Here is a 16,392-nt window from a genome sequence, read left to right on the forward strand (position 1 = left end):
AACTTCAATTTTGACTTACAAAGGTTGTATTTTGTGATTTGGGTATTTGTGTTGGGTACCTTGTTTTTTCTATTCTAATATTTAATACATTTTTTATTTTTAGTAGAATTCCAACAATATTTTAAATAAATATAATTTTTATTTTTATTTCTAATTTTTTTTTTTTTTTATGCTTGTTAATATCTTTTTTACCAGAATGAAATATTTAAAAAATAAAAATAAAAAAAAAATAAAAATAAAAAAAAAAAAAAAAATAAAAAAAAAAAAAAAATTCATTTTTATTATCTCCAACATCAACATTAAACAAAAAAAAAAAAAAAAAAAAAATGAATTTAAATAGACCTGATAATAATAATAATAATAATAATAATAATAATAATAATAATAATAATAATAATAATAATAATAATAATAATAATAATAATAATAATAATAATAATAATAATAGTATTAATAATAGTAATATTATTAATAATAATAATAATAATAATAATAATAATAATAATAATAATAATAATAATAATAATAATAATAATAATAATAATAATAATAATAATAACGATAGTAATAAATCACAAATACCAAACTATATTATAAAACAAATTTTAGAATATTTTATAAAATATATACCAAATAATGAAAGTACATTTAAAATTAGATTTTGTAATGAAATGACCCAACAAGCTATATTCACACTTACTACAGTTTGTAAAAGTTGGAGAAGTCAAATAATTCCAAAAATTTTATTTCCATCATATGGAATTTCATATTCTGGTGATTTCGATCAAATTTATTATTTTTCAACTTGGTTGGGTATCGAATTCAAAACAATTAAAATCATTGATTTTCAAGACTGGGGTGAAATTAATGAAAAAAATAAAATTAAATCAAAATTACTCTCATTTAACACTAGTAACAATAATAATAATAATAATAATGAAATATATAATAGTGAATCAGAAAATGATGATGATAATGAATTAATGGAATTATTTAAAGAACTAAATAAAGTTTCAAATAAAATGAAATTTTCAGCACTTTTTAAAGATAAAGTTAAAGTTATGAATTTAATAGATTATTGTTTAAATGGAGAGGAATTTTTATTATTTAAAAATGTAAAGATTGTAAAGATATTTATAGATGATGAATTTCCAATGGTTCAATTTTTAAATTCATTAAAAAGAATTTTAAATGGTGGTATGGCAAATACAACAATTAAAATGTTAAATCACCAAAATGATTCATCATCATCATCATCATCATCAATATTAGAAGGTAATAATAATAATAATAATTCAAACTCATTAAACGATCAAAATGAATCTTGTAAAAAAATTAAAAGTTTATCAATTTTTTCAGATGAAGATTTAGATTTATCAAGTGAAACTTTATCAAGATTTTTAATTAATAAATGTAAAAATTTAAAAGAATTAACATTATCATCACATATTGGTTGTGATATATTAAAATTTGAAAAATTATTTTCATTTACAAATCCATCATCTTGTTTATTATCATTATCACCAAATTCAAATTGTCAACATCAACAACATCAACAACATCAACAACAACAATTAATTAATTCACCAACAATAGTATCAACATGGTCATTAAAATCATTAACAATTAAAAATTGTAAAATTACAAATGAAGAAATTAAATTATTTTTTAGATTAAATCAAATGATTGAACAAGTTCATTTTGATAATAGTATTTGGGAGAATGATTTCAATGAATTTATTCAATTATTATCAAGAGATAAAAAATTAGAAAAAGTTCAACTATTTAGTAAATCACCATCAAATATTCATATGACATCATTTATTGATTTATTTAATTCAAATAAATCTTTAAAATCATTTTCATTCAATTCAATGATAAATGATAATAATAGTAATAATAATAATCATCATATAACAATATTTGATAGATTTAAAAATTTTACATTAGAAACATTAGAAATTGAAGATTTAAAGAGTAGTATAATATTTGAATATGGTGATTTTAAGGAATTAAAACATTTAAAAATTCCAAGAATTTCTGAAGCTTGTAAACAAAGTTTATTAAATAATAATCAAAAAACATTAGAATCATTGGTACTTAATATGAAATCAATTAAAACAACTATACCACTCCAACAAACTATTGATTTCTTATCAATTGAACTATTACCAAAATTATCAGAATTAATAATTTTAAAAATTAAAATGTTAAAATCATTTTCAGGTTTTGTTTCACATAATGATAATGAAAACAATAATAATAATGGTGGTGGTGATAGTTCACCACCAATTGATGAATCGATTTATATAGAATGGGAGAAATTATTTCAATCAATTGAAAAGAATTCAAAATTAAATTTACTAAAATTAAAAGAATTTTATATATATAGTAGTTTTTATATTAATGAAAGAGTGATTTCAGACTTTTTCGAATCGAATAATTCAACAATAAAGAAATTCTCATTAATTATATCAAAAGTTAAAGATTGGTCATTATTATTAAATCCAATATTAAATAATAAAACATTAGAATCAATTTCAATTGATAATACACCAGGTGGTTGGGATTCTTCAAGTAATTTAGATCCAATTAGATTCATCATTGATATTATTGAACAAAATAATCAAATTTTAAAATCATTAGATATTAATTTTAGACTTTCATCAATTTCAAAACTTAATTCAGATGATCTATCAAATGCAATCAATTCAAATAATACCTTAACAACTTTAACATTACCACGTATAATTGAAAAAAATAATTTAATTCATCCAATTATTATTAAAAAATTATTAAATAATGAAAATTATTTATAAATTATTTAAAATAAAAAAAAATAGAAATGGATTAAAAAAAAAAAAAAAAAAAAAAATTATTTGTAATTGTAATTGTAACTGTATTTATTTATTTTTTTGATTTTTGATTATTAACCTTTTTATTATTATTATTATTATTATTATTATTCTTTGTTTTTGATTTTTTATTATTTTCTTTTTTATCAGTTTCTTCATTTTCATCAGATTTACGTTTAATTGTAATTGAATTTGGAATTGAACCAGGTTTTAAAGCTTTTGACCAATCTTCATCATTTCCTTTAACTAAATATTTTGAAAGTGAAGAATCATTTTCTAATTGATGTTTTAATTTGTTTACAACTTCTTCAGCACCTTTTTCCAATTCACTTTCCATATCTTCAGCCAATGGAATCATATCAGTCTCTTTGATATCACCTTTAAATGATTTGAATTGACCAGTTCTTGGAGCCACAATTGATAATTTTGGCATTGAATCTTGAATGAATTTCTCTTGTTTTTGTTTTAACTCTGTATTAATTTTACGCATAGTTTGATTGAATAATGATAAAACTTGATTTGAAGCTAAATTTAATTCACCAATTAAATTATCAACAGTTTTATGTTGAAGACCTAATGCTAATAAAATTGCTGATTGAATCAATGAAATATCTTCAATCTTTAATTTATTTGTAAAATATAATTTTGATAATGATGGTAATAAATCAATTACAACATGATAATCAACTATATTATTACTATATGATTCTAAACGTTTTAAATCATATGATGAAAATAATAATTCCATTTCATTTTGTGTTAATTCATTCTTTGTTGTTGACGATGCTACTGCTACTGTATTATTAACTTTCTTTTCATATAAAATATTTAAAGCAATTGATGAATTAAAATTTCTAAATTCATAACCTAATAAATTTATAAATCTTTTTTTGAAATCTTGATGGAATGATTGTAACCAACCATCTTTACAAATTGTATTATTTTGTTCATTATTTAATTCTCTCAACATAATACAAGTATGTTCACCAGTGATGTCATTTGAAGTTAAACGTAAATAAACTGGTAAATATTTTGATTTACTCCAAAATTGATAAAGTTGTTGAGTTAAACCATATGATACACCCATATAATGAAGCTTCTCTGGTTTTCTTTCTGAAAGTTTAAATAATAATGGTGGAATATTTGATTTTGGTCTAATAACTTCTGTTAATAATGATGCATTATCTTTTTTAACTGTTGAAATTTTTGATGAACCTTTATTTTGATCGACTTTTTCTTCGTCCTCTTCTTCTTCTTCTTGATTAACTTCATCAAGATTTGTAATTTCACCTTGATAATATTGAGTTAATAATTCTAATGCTTTACTACCATAACCCATTTTTTGATAATCTGGATGAGTTGCAATACGAACGATTCTAACACCTGAAAGACGTGGGAAATCTTCATCTTGATATTGTTGAGTTAAAGTCCATGGAATTAAATCACCAGATGCTTGATAACCACGTTTAATACTATTGAGAATTGATTCTTTTGCAATTTCACCCTCTAAACTAACTTGAACGGCACAAAGGATCTCTGGAAGACCAGTTGTATTATTTTCATCGATTGGTCCTAACAAAACGAATAAATGATGATCAGGTGCATCAGACATTAACAAGAGATCATTTGGTGAATTTTTATAATGACTTGATACGAAAAGTCCAACCATCTTTTGAAGGAATGCTTCGGATGCTTTATGATAACTAAAGAGTGTATCACGATTAACATAATACAATTGACAAGCTGATGGATGTGGACAACCTGTTGGGGAACTCTTTGCAATGGTACTATCTAAACAGAGTAATTCATTTAACCAACGTTCAATTGGATCTCTAGCACTGTAACGAATTGGTTCATTTAATTCAATTTCACGTAACATTCTACCAGTGATTGAGTTTAATGCTTTGTTACTTGAATTTGATACGACGGTTGATTGTTCACGTAATTGTTTAATCAATTTCAATGATAATGATCTACCAGTACCTTCATAACCATTGATGGTGGATGACATGAATACCAAGTATGGGCCTAATAAATTCTTTACCAATGGTAATGGAATGGCGGCTGCCTCATCGATTACAACCAATTCAGCTTGACCAAGTTTTTGATAATCTTGTGGTTGAATATATTGAATGGTTTGTCTATGAGATCTAAAGATGTTTACACGAATGATTGCATCGTGAAATTCTGGATTGGTAGATTTAACCAATTCATAATCTACATGTTCAACATATTCCATTGAATCGAAACCTTTGAAAACAAATTGGAATAATGTGTTCAAATTCTCTGGTGTTGGTGATGATACGAAAATATTTGAATAACCAAATGCAACAGCTGCTGAAATTGCTAAACCCAATGCTGCAGATTTACCTCTACCTCTACCTGCGGTCAATGTAACGGTACTTCTTAAAGTTTTCTCAGAGATACTATCAATGAATGTAAGTAATGCTGTAGCTTGGTCCATGGTCTTGGTATTCTCAATCAATGCACCTGCAATATCGGTATCCTTGACTTGTTGTTTAAATTCACGTAATTCAACCTGTTCTGGTGTCTCTAAAATTTGTTGTTTTGCTTCAATTGATCTTGATTGACTTGAAATTGGTAAAATATTCAATTCATCATCCATAACTAAACATTGTTCAGATTTACCCAATGATAATAAGAAACGTTCATTAAATCTACATACAACTTCACCTTTACTATTTTCACTTCTGAATCTTGTATGAACATCCATTGTCATTGTATATAATTGTTTTAAACTATCCATGGTTTTCAATAACAATACAATTAAACCACCACCTTCAACAGTCTCAATGGTTCTTGCTAAAAGATTTGGTGTAATTGCTTCAAAATCTTGTAATACCAACATACCAAATGTATTACCCAATATCTTGTGTGATTCTGAATAATAACTATATCTAATATTGGTTGTTGATATAAAAACATCAAATGGATCTTCTTGATTAACTGAATCAATACCTGATGATTTTGATTTTTCTTTTAATTTCATTTTCTTCTTTTTATGTCTTTTTTTTTTTCAAATAAATAAATAAATTAATTAATTAATTAATAATTTATTTCTTTATTATATTTATATATATATATATATATATTTAAAATTATACTTACTTTGAAAAACCTAAATCTTCTTTATAACACCATAAAACTGATGGTCTTGCTTTTACAATACTTTTTGATAAAATGTAATGAAGATTTGGTACTTGATCTTTACCATTATCACCAACAATTACAAAAAAGCTACGATGATTTGTTGCAACTCCATTTTCGATTAATGTACGAATTCTTGTATCAACTTTCTTTCTTACCATTTTTTTTTTTTTTGTAAGAAATTAATCCAAAATGATTTTGAAATTATTTTGGGAAAAAAAAAAAAAAAAAAAAAAAACGAAAGAATTGTCGTTTTTATGAAAAAAAAAAAAAAAAAAAAAATAAAAAAATTAAAAAAATTATTTTTTATTTTTTTTTTTTATTTTTATATTTATTTTATTTTTTTTTAAAATTTTTTTTTTTTAAGTATTTAAAATGTATGATCAGTTATTATTATGTCAGACATAAATTAAGTTTTTTAAAAAAAAAAAAAAAAATCAAAATTTATTTAAGGGGGTTAGAAAAAAAGAAAAATAAATTTTAAAATAAAAAAAAAGAAATAAATAATTTTATTTTTATTATTTCATTTAATTTATTTTTTTTTATTTTTTTATTTTTTTTTTTGTTATTTAATTAACTAAAATGTATGATCATTTATTATTATGATAGCCATAAATTAAGTTTTGAAAATAAATAACAATTGTTTTTTTTTTTTTATTTTTATTTTCATTGTTATTAATTCAGAAGAAACAAATAAAAAACTTTTTTATGTAATAATTAAAAAAATAACAATTATATTTTTTTTATTTTATTTTTATTTTTATTTTTTACACCCCCAAACTATTTTTATTTTTATTTTTATTTTTAATAATAGTAATCAAATAATTGATTTTGTTTCTGTACAAAATTTTAAAAATCTAAAAGCTTTGATCATTTATTCAAATCCCAATCTTTGTTTATAATAACTAAAACAATAATTTATAAAAAAAAAAATTAAAATTAAAATTAAAATTAAATCAAAATCAAAATCAAAGTAACAATGTAAAATTGGAAAGGGGTCGGAAAAAAAAAATATTAAAAGGAGGTCTGAAATCGATTTTTTTCTTTCCTGAAAACAATTTTTTTTTTTTTTTTTTTTTTTTTTTTCAAATAATTTCCGATGAATATATTTAATTGAAAATTTGTGAACTAAAGATTTTTATAACTATAATAATTGTTTTATTTTTTTTTATTTATTTTAATTTATTGCTATAAATTTTTTATTATGGTGAAATAATAAAACCATTTTGATCATTCACTTAAAAAGTGGTTTTATAATTATATTTTTTGAAAAAAAAAAAAAAAAAAAAAAAAAACTGCGAGTGCAAACGCCATAAATGATAATTTTAATACTTTGGTAATTCTATTGATTGCTTTATTATATCTCTTTTAAGAGTTTAAGATAAAAACAGTGTTTTTATTCCAAAACAAAAATTTATATTTTTACATTTTTTAATTTATTAAATTTTTTTTTATAATAAAAATAAAAAAATATAAAAATAAATCAAAAAAAAAAAATCCAATTTAGTCTATTTCCCCGACAACAGTTTTCTGTTTGATTATTAGAATCATTTGAAAAAAAAAAAAAAAAAAAAAAAAAAAAAAAAAAAAAAAAAAAAAATAAAAAGATCAAAAAATGTGAAAGTGTTGGTTTTCTTTTTATTTTATTTTATTTTTTAATTTTTTTTTATTTTTTTCGTTATAAATTAAAAAAAGGTGGTTGGACAATAAAGGGGTATTATAAAAAAAGGTTTTTTTTTTTTTTTTTTTTTTTTTTATTTTTTTATTCTTTTATTATTACTATTTTTTCTCTTTTGTATAAATAAACACCAACACTATTTAATTATTTATTTTAAGGCAAAAAAAAAAAAATTATAAAAAATTAAAAAAAATTAAAAAAAAATTTTTAAAAAAAAAAAAATGAAAAATGTGCGATTATTATTTTTGGCTTTAGTTTTATTAGCTTCAATTTGTTTAAATAAATGTTATGGATCAGGACCAGTTGTAATTTTTAATGATGGTGGATATGCTGATGATATTGTAGTTTATCAATCTTCAGTTAATAGTAATGTTGTAGAGAATGCAGAGAAAGATAACACTTGCAAACCAGGCTGGTTAAAATGTGTAAAGGCAGTGACCTACAATGAGAATGGTTTCTATGGTTTTAGAAACAGAGATATCTTTTTCACTAGTGACTGTAAATATATTGAATTCACCATTAAAGTAATTCCACACAGTGATGCCACTGGATCCAGCAGTAGCTCAACTGACACACCTGCACAATTAAATGATGGATCATCGTCATCAGCAGTTGTACCACCAAAAATCCAATGTTCTGTTGAAACTGTTGGCATACCAAAACGTATCACCTTGAATTTAAATTCCACCTATGTTATGACTGGCAATAGCGAAGATTCACCAATTGATCTTTCCGATTGGTCTTTTGTTAGAATTAAATTATCCGATTTGAATGTTGATGTCGATACCTTTAACTCTTTCCAAATTTGGGCCGATCAAAGAGATACAACCATCATTTTCGGTGGTGCTTCTTTTGTTGCTTCTCCAACTTCACTCTATCCAATTGGAACAACCTCTAATTCATTTGTACTTAAATCTTCTTTATTCTTTATTTTTATATCTGTTATTACTTTATTAATTTTATAAATAAAAAAAAAAAAAAAATAAAAAAATAAAAAATAAAAGATAAAAAAAGTAAAAATAGAAAATAAAAAATAAAAATAAAAAATAAAAACAAAAATAAAAAAAAAAAATTTTGTTAGTTTTTTTTTTTTTTTTATTTTTTTTTTTTTTCTTAGCATTATTTTTAACCAACTCTTTCTGTTCCATAAATTGGGTTTTTTTTTTTTTTTTACATTATTAGTAATAATTTATAATCAAATAAACTTTTTTCTTTCAATATATTAAAAAAAAAAAAAAAAAAAGCTTTTTTAATTATTTTTATTTTTTTTGTTATTTCTGATTTGATTAAAAAAAATAAAATAAAAAAATAAAAAAAAATAAAATAAAATTAAATAAAAAAAAATAAAATAAATTGAAGTAAAGTTCAATTTTTTTTTTTTTTACAAAAAAAAAACTTTTTTTTTATTTATTTATTTTCATTTTAATTTAAAATTTTTATATTCTTTTTTTTTTTTTAATATTTTTCTTTTTATTTTATTTTTTTTTTTTTTATAATATCTTTTTTTCTTTTTATTTATTATTTTTTTTTTTTATCTTTTTTTTTTTTTTTTTTTTTTTTTTTTTTTTTTTGTGTCTTCATTTATTTATTTCATAAATCAAAAAAAACAAATAAAAAAAAAAAAAAAAAAAAAATCGAAAAAAAAAAAAAAAAAAAAAAACAAAAAAATATTTATATAAATGAAAAGAAGGGGTAAACAAAATCAAAATATTGACAAAGAGGAACAAGAACAACAAAATGGTAACGTAAATGGTGATGATAATGAAAATGATGAAAGCAATGAAAACGATGACAACAATCATAATAATATGAATGATGATATAATTAATAATAATGAAAATGATTATATAATTAATAATAATAATAATAATAGTGACGACGACGATGATGATAATGGTGATGACGATGAAACTAAACCAATTGAAAAAGTACAAATTAAAAAACCAGCAGCATCAAGGAAAAAAAAAAAGGCAGCTTCAAAAAAACAACCACCAACTACATCGATTATAAGTGTTAGTGCATTGGAAAGTAGTGATAAAAATTCCACAAACCTTGTACCAAAGACTAGATCTAGGGGTACTATAGTTCAAAGTGTAGAAATGTTAACAAGAAAATTACAAGTTCCCATTGAAATTTGTTCACCACCACCTCAAACTTTACCAATATTACCAAATGCGCCCATATATAAAAAACAAAAATCACTTTCAAAACCAATACCACAAAAACCATCACCAAATATATCTTCAAAAAAATCGAATAAATTAGCAGCAAAACAGCAGCAACAACAGCAACAACAGCAACAAGAACAGCAACAGGATGAAAAAATGGGAGAGGAGGAAGAGGTTTCTCATCAACCACCAAAACCACCTCATCCAAGAGCATCAAAAAAGAAAAAATCTGGAGCAAAAAGAAAACCAAATAATAGAACCAACAACAATAATAGCAATAATAACAATAACAATAATAATAATAATAATAGTAATGACAGTGATAATGAAACTAAAGAACCATTGGTAGATAAAGTGAATGATCATAATGAAGATAATAGTAACGGTATTGATGAGCCAACAGAAGGAATGGAAAATGAAGATAATAACACCAACAAAAAGGAACCATTCAAAAGGAAAAACGCAGTAAAATCACCAAATCAACTTCATCCATCAATCGAATCACCACCACCACCAAGAATAAATGGAAAAACTCATATAAGTGGAGGTAATAAAAGAAAGAGTAAATCTGTTACTAAATGTGTTATACCACTTTTAGAAGGTTTAAATGATGAGTTAAATGGTGGAGGCTCAGAAGATGAAGATGAAGATGAATATGAGGAGGAAAATGAATATATTAAAAAGAAAATAAAAATAAAGAGTAGCCTTAGACAACCACCATATATAGATGATGAACAAGAGGATGAAAAGGAAGAGGGCAATCAAGAGGACAATCAAGAGGATACTGAAGATGATAATGAAAAAGAAGATGATGATGATGATGATGATGATGGTGACGAAAATGAATACATAAACAGTAATAAACGTAAAAGGATAAATAGACGAACTAAGGGTGTCACAAAATCAAAAATAAAACTATCATCAATACAACATCTATTGGACGACCAAGATGAATCATTCTATAACCTTCACAAACAAAATAAACAACAACAACAACAACAACAACAACAACAACAACAACAACAACAACAACAACAACAACAACAACAACAACAACAACAACATCATCCATCACTTGCTAAAGATAAGAGTGTAAAAAGGGTGAGATTTCATATAGTGGGAGAAGAGAAAGATGTGCACGAGGCTGAAACAAATGAAGAAGAGGAGAGGGAGGAAGAAAAGTTATTTCCTTCAATTGAAGAGTATTATGGTGATGGTGATGGTGATGGTGAAGATAAAAATACAACATCAAAAACAATACAAAACAAAAATCAAACACCAACTAGGTCAAAAAGAATTATCACACCAGTGGTACCATTTCTACAAAAAGAATCAAGAAAATCAAAAATCATAGACACTGCTAACAGGAGCAATACTACTCGATCAACAAGATCCAAATCAATTAAAGATGCTGAAAGAGATAGAGAGCTACAAATTGTATTGGTAAGAGATAACGATTTTGGAAGTGAAAATGACGATTACAACCCATCATCATTGCCTCAAAATGATCAATTCTATAGGAACCGTATAAAACTTCTCAATACAAAAGATGACAAAAAGATTCCAAAGGATCTTTTACCACCATATATAAGGAGTCAAAATCTTGAAAAAGGTGATAGTTCAGAAGAGGAAGAGGAAGAAGTACAAGAACAAGAACAAGAAGAGGATAATGATAATGATAATGATAAGGATAATAATAATGATAATGATAATGATAATGATAATGATAAGGATACAACAAATGAATTACTAGTTACACAAAAACAAAAGCAAACCAAATTATCAACTAGATCATCAACTAGATTATCAAATGGTAGTTCGCAGACTCAACCTCAATCTTCACCTATACCTACACCTACATCATCACAACCTCAAACTCAAGCTCAAACTCCATCTCAAACTCAAACTCAAGCTCAAACTCCATATCAAACTCAAACTCCATCTCAAACTCAAGCTCAAACCCAAACTCAAGCTCAAACCCAAACTCCACCTCAATCACCAAAAAAAACTCCACCAACACCAACAAAAACTCCATCAACACCAACAAGATCATCAACAAGGAGATTAACCACTCTTGAATCAATACCTCAATCACCACAGAAAGTTCCATCAACACCAACAAGATCATCAAGGTCTCAACAAAAAGAACAAAAAGAATTAGAACCACCATTAACACCATCGAAATCATCAAAGCTTGGACATCTTGATGATTTAATTATTGGCGTCGAGAATGGATATATTAATATCTATAGTACAGAGAGATGTCCACATTTAACTCATCTAAGATATGAAAGTATCAATGAAAAATTATCCAACCCAAATGAGTGGAAATGTACAGATTGTCATTACACCCATCCACTTTTTCTTTGTTTAACTTGTAATAAAATCACTTGTGGTACATTTAAACATAAACATGTATCAGCTCATTATAAATCATCAAATCATCCTTTGGTTTTTGGTATTAAAGATAAATTTTGTTATTGGTAAGTTATATATAACTATATTTATAAAAACTATATTTAAAAATGATTATCATTCTAATTACTATTTATTTTATTCTATTTTATAGTTTTATTTGTAAAAAGTTTGTTGAAAATGATAATGATGAGGGCGAACTTGAATTATTAAGAGGTATTGCATATGAATCATCATTTAATTTCTTAAAATCAAGATTTAATACTGAAGAAAAGTATGTATTCAAATATATATATATAAATAGAGAGAATCATTATTCAACTATCAAGTTATCAAATTATAGATATTATTATTTTTATTATTATTATTATTCTTTCAAAAATTTGTTTTAAAATTTTAATTTGAAAATTTTTTAACATTATTTTTTTTTTATCAGAATTACTCAAGATGATATTGAAGAGACAGCATCAAGCTATTATGAGATGGTATTAACAAGAAAAATATTCAAAATTTGGAGTGATTCAGTAGAACATGAAGAAGGTGATGATTGGAGATCTAATGAACGTCATTTAGATCATTTAAAGGATTTATATACTTTTGTGGCTAATAATGACCCAGAAGCATCCTCACGTTCAAAAGCTTTCTTTAAAGAAACTTTAAATGAAATGAATGAAGAAAAAGAAGAGAGAGAAAGATCATTATCAACAAAATATACAACAACAACAACAACATCAACATCATCATTATTATTGTCATCATCAACTACTACTACTACTACTACTAACAATACTTTAACACCAACATTAATTCCAACATCAATTAACCTTTCACCATCATCATCTGCATCATATAGTATTGGTATTGATACACCAGATCAATTCGTTATGAATGAAAGATTAAAAGAAATTGAAGAGGCTGAAGAAATCATTAAACAAAAAGAATTAGAATTACTACAACAAAAACAACAAGAATCACAAGAATCACCACAGCAACAAACAACAACAACAACGACAACAACAACAAATGAATTATCCACTAATCAACAAAACCAAAATGATTGTGATGAAAAAGATAATGATCAAATGAATATAGATAGTGAAGATTCTAAAATTCCTTCAATTTCAATAACTTCAAATGATTCTCCAACTGATAATAATAATAATAATAATAATAATAACAATAATAATAATAACAGTAATAGTCAACAACAACAACAGTCACCAATTGAGAGTATGAATATTACACCTCCTGCATCTCCATTAAAGTTAACAGGAACCTTAGTTAATGATGATAAAGGTAAAAGAAATTATTCTAGTAGTTATTTAATGTCAAAAGTTGCATCATCACCAATCAAAAAAAATAAATTGATTCCAGGTGTTACAGGTCTTAGAAATTTAGGTAATACTTGTTTTATGAATACAATTTTACAATCATTAAGTAATATAGCAGAATTTAGAACTTTCTTTTTTGAACTTAGATTTGGAGATAATAATCAACCATTAATACCTTCAAAACCACCATCTCAACCACCTCAACAACAACAATCATTACCTAAAGGTAGACAATTGTTCACAAATGATAATCTACAAACCAATACTATCAATTCAACAAATAATAATAATAATAATAATAATAATAATAATAATAATAATAATACTTCACCGACCACCACAACAGCGGCAACAACTACTAATACAACTACAACTAGTAAATTCAATCCACATCCATATCAATATGATGAAATGGGTCAACAAACTACACCATATTTAAATGGAGCTAAAGTTAGACAGAGTACATTGGAATGTTTGGAGATTTTACAAAAGAAAAAGAGCGTAACAGATAATCTTGATGATAAATCATTTACTTTGCAACTTCATTATCTATTTAGATTACTATGGTCTGGTAAATGGAGTGTTGTTACACCATCGAGTCTATTGGAATCAGTTTGGAGAAATATACCAAAGTTTAAAAATTATCAACAACAAGATGCTCAAGAATTCCTTTCATATCTATTGGATGAAGTAACAAAAGAATTAAATCCAAAAAAGAAATCTAATCAAAATTCATCATCTGTTGATAATAAATCACAACCACCACCACATCCAACTATTCCTACTAGAAAAAGTTCTATTAGATTAAGACAACAACAATCACCACCAACCTCACCACCATCATCACCAACAACAACAACAACAACAAAAACATCATCTTCTAGATTTAAAAAAAGAAATACTAATGAATCAAAAAAGAATTCAATTAATGATTTGGTTACCCAAAGTGATGAAAATTCCAACCAAACTATAAAAGAAACTAAAAAGAGAGGCAGAAATATTACAGATGAAAGTGATGATGAACATCAAAATGAAGAAAATCAAAATAATAATAATAATAATAATAATAATAATAATAATAATAATAATAATCAAACAACTCAAATACCTGATGAACAATCTGAAATAACCTTTATATCTCCAATGGATATCAATAAATCAAATAGTTCTCCAACTATTAATACACCAATAACATCACCAACAACAACAAATACAACAACAACTGATTCATCACAAACATCAAAAACTACAGAACAACCACAACAACCACAATCACCAGATATTGTATCGAAAATTTTCCAAGGTCAATTAAAAAGTGAGATTATCTGTTCAAATTGTAACAATAATGTCTCTAGAATTGAACCATTTTTAGAGTTAACATTGGATGTTCCAGTGTTTAATCAACCAAAAAAGATAACTAGAACAAGAAAGAAATTGGCAATTGATACCACCACCACCGATTCTGATGGTAGCACATCAAATAATAATATTTATAATCTTGAAAAATCATGTACATTGGAAGACTGTATTCAATTCCTAACAAAACAGGAAATGTTGGAAGGTAAAATGTATTTCTGTGAAGCTTGTAAATCAAAACAAGATGCTAAAAAACAATTCACTATTCAATCATTACCAAATATCTTGTGTATCGTTTTAAAAAGATTCTCTTGGGCTCATTCAAGTAGTTCAAAAATAACAACCAAAGTTAAATTCCCTTTCGAATTGGATTTAACTCCTTTTGTAAATAATAATAATAATAATAATAATAATAATAATAATAATAATAATAATAATAATAATAATAATAATAGTAATAATAATGATAATAGAAATAATGAAAATGACAAAACTGGAAGCAGTTCAAGTACTGATTCTGGGGTTGAAATTAAAGATCAATTACAAGAAGATGGAGATAAAAGTACATCAGCAAGTGAAGATTTGGATGATGGTATAGAATTTATAACAAATCCAATGCAGAGTGTCACTACTAATACTAATAATACTACTACTACAACCACTACTGCCACTGATTCTGAATCACAATCAGATATTTTAACAATTCCTCAAATATCAAGTGATCAGGGTGAAAGTAATGAAAACAATGAAAATAATAAAAATGATAATAGTAATAATGATCAATCATCATCAACAACAACAACATCAACAAATGTAATTAACACTTATGAACTTTTAAATGTTATCAATCATCATGGATCGGGATTATTTTCAGGTCATTATACTGCATTTTGTTTTAATGATCAACAAGAGATTTGGGTTCATTATAATGATAGTAGATCAAGAATAGTGGCAGCTGAAGAAGTTATCGAAGATTCACAATCAAATGCTTATATTTTATTTTACCAAAGAAAAGAAATACCAACTAATCAATAATATAAATAAATATAAAAATAAAAATAAAAATAAAAAAAAAATAAAAAAAACATAAAAATAGCAAAAAATATATTTTATCGAACAAAAAAAAAAGACAAAAAAAAAATATCCAAATATCGATTTCTTTTTTTTATTTTTTCATTTTTTTTTATTGTAAACTAATTTTTTTTATTTTTAATATAAATTTAGTATATAAAAGCACTCAAAAAATACACAAAATCATAAAAAATAAAAAAAAATAAATATAACCATTCTGTTTTTTTTAATTTTCCCAAATGGCAAATGTTTTAATCAATATTATTTTTTTTTTTTTTTTTGTAAAAATTAAAATAAAAAATAAAAAATGAAAAATAAAAAATAAAAAATAAAAAAAAAAAATTAATTTT

General features: G+C 24.0%; 4 protein-coding genes across 4 annotated transcripts; 3 read left to right on the forward strand and 1 right to left on the reverse strand.

Annotated features, from left to right (window-relative positions):
* Positions 1-326: 326 nt before the first annotated feature.
* DDB_G0268866 (hypothetical protein) lies at positions 327-2,819 on the forward strand (the record flags this gene model as incomplete). Its single annotated transcript, XM_641934.1, has 1 exon — positions 327-2,819. One exon carries the CDS (start codon positions 327-329, stop codon positions 2,817-2,819), a length of 2,493 nt encoding a protein of 830 aa, XP_647026.1.
* An 88-nt stretch (positions 2,820-2,907) lies between these two features.
* nat10 (hypothetical protein) lies at positions 2,908-6,184 on the reverse strand (the record flags this gene model as incomplete). The annotated part of the gene is made up of 2 exons (XM_641935.1): positions 2,908-5,881; positions 5,985-6,184. The coding sequence occupies 2 exons, from the start codon at positions 6,182-6,184 to the stop codon at positions 2,908-2,910; spliced, it is 3,174 nt and encodes a 1,057-aa protein (XP_647027.1).
* A 1,738-nt stretch (positions 6,185-7,922) lies between these two features.
* DDB_G0268870 (hypothetical protein) lies at positions 7,923-8,666 on the forward strand (the record flags this gene model as incomplete). The annotated part of the gene is made up of 1 exon (XM_641936.1): positions 7,923-8,666. One exon carries the CDS (start codon positions 7,923-7,925, stop codon positions 8,664-8,666), a length of 744 nt encoding a protein of 247 aa, XP_647028.1.
* Positions 8,667-9,380: 714 nt separating this feature from the next.
* DDB_G0268872 (UBP-type zinc finger-containing protein) lies at positions 9,381-16,006 on the forward strand (the record flags this gene model as incomplete). The annotated part of the gene is made up of 3 exons (XM_641937.1): positions 9,381-12,352; positions 12,439-12,558; positions 12,721-16,006. The coding sequence occupies 3 exons, from the start codon at positions 9,381-9,383 to the stop codon at positions 16,004-16,006; spliced, it is 6,378 nt and encodes a 2,125-aa protein (XP_647029.1).
* Positions 16,007-16,392: the final 386 nt, after the last annotated feature.

This window comes from Dictyostelium discoideum (assembly GCF_000004695.1).
Source record: "Dictyostelium discoideum AX4 chromosome 1 chromosome, whole genome shotgun sequence".
NCBI lineage: Eukaryota > Evosea > Eumycetozoa > Dictyosteliales > Dictyosteliaceae > Dictyostelium > Dictyostelium discoideum.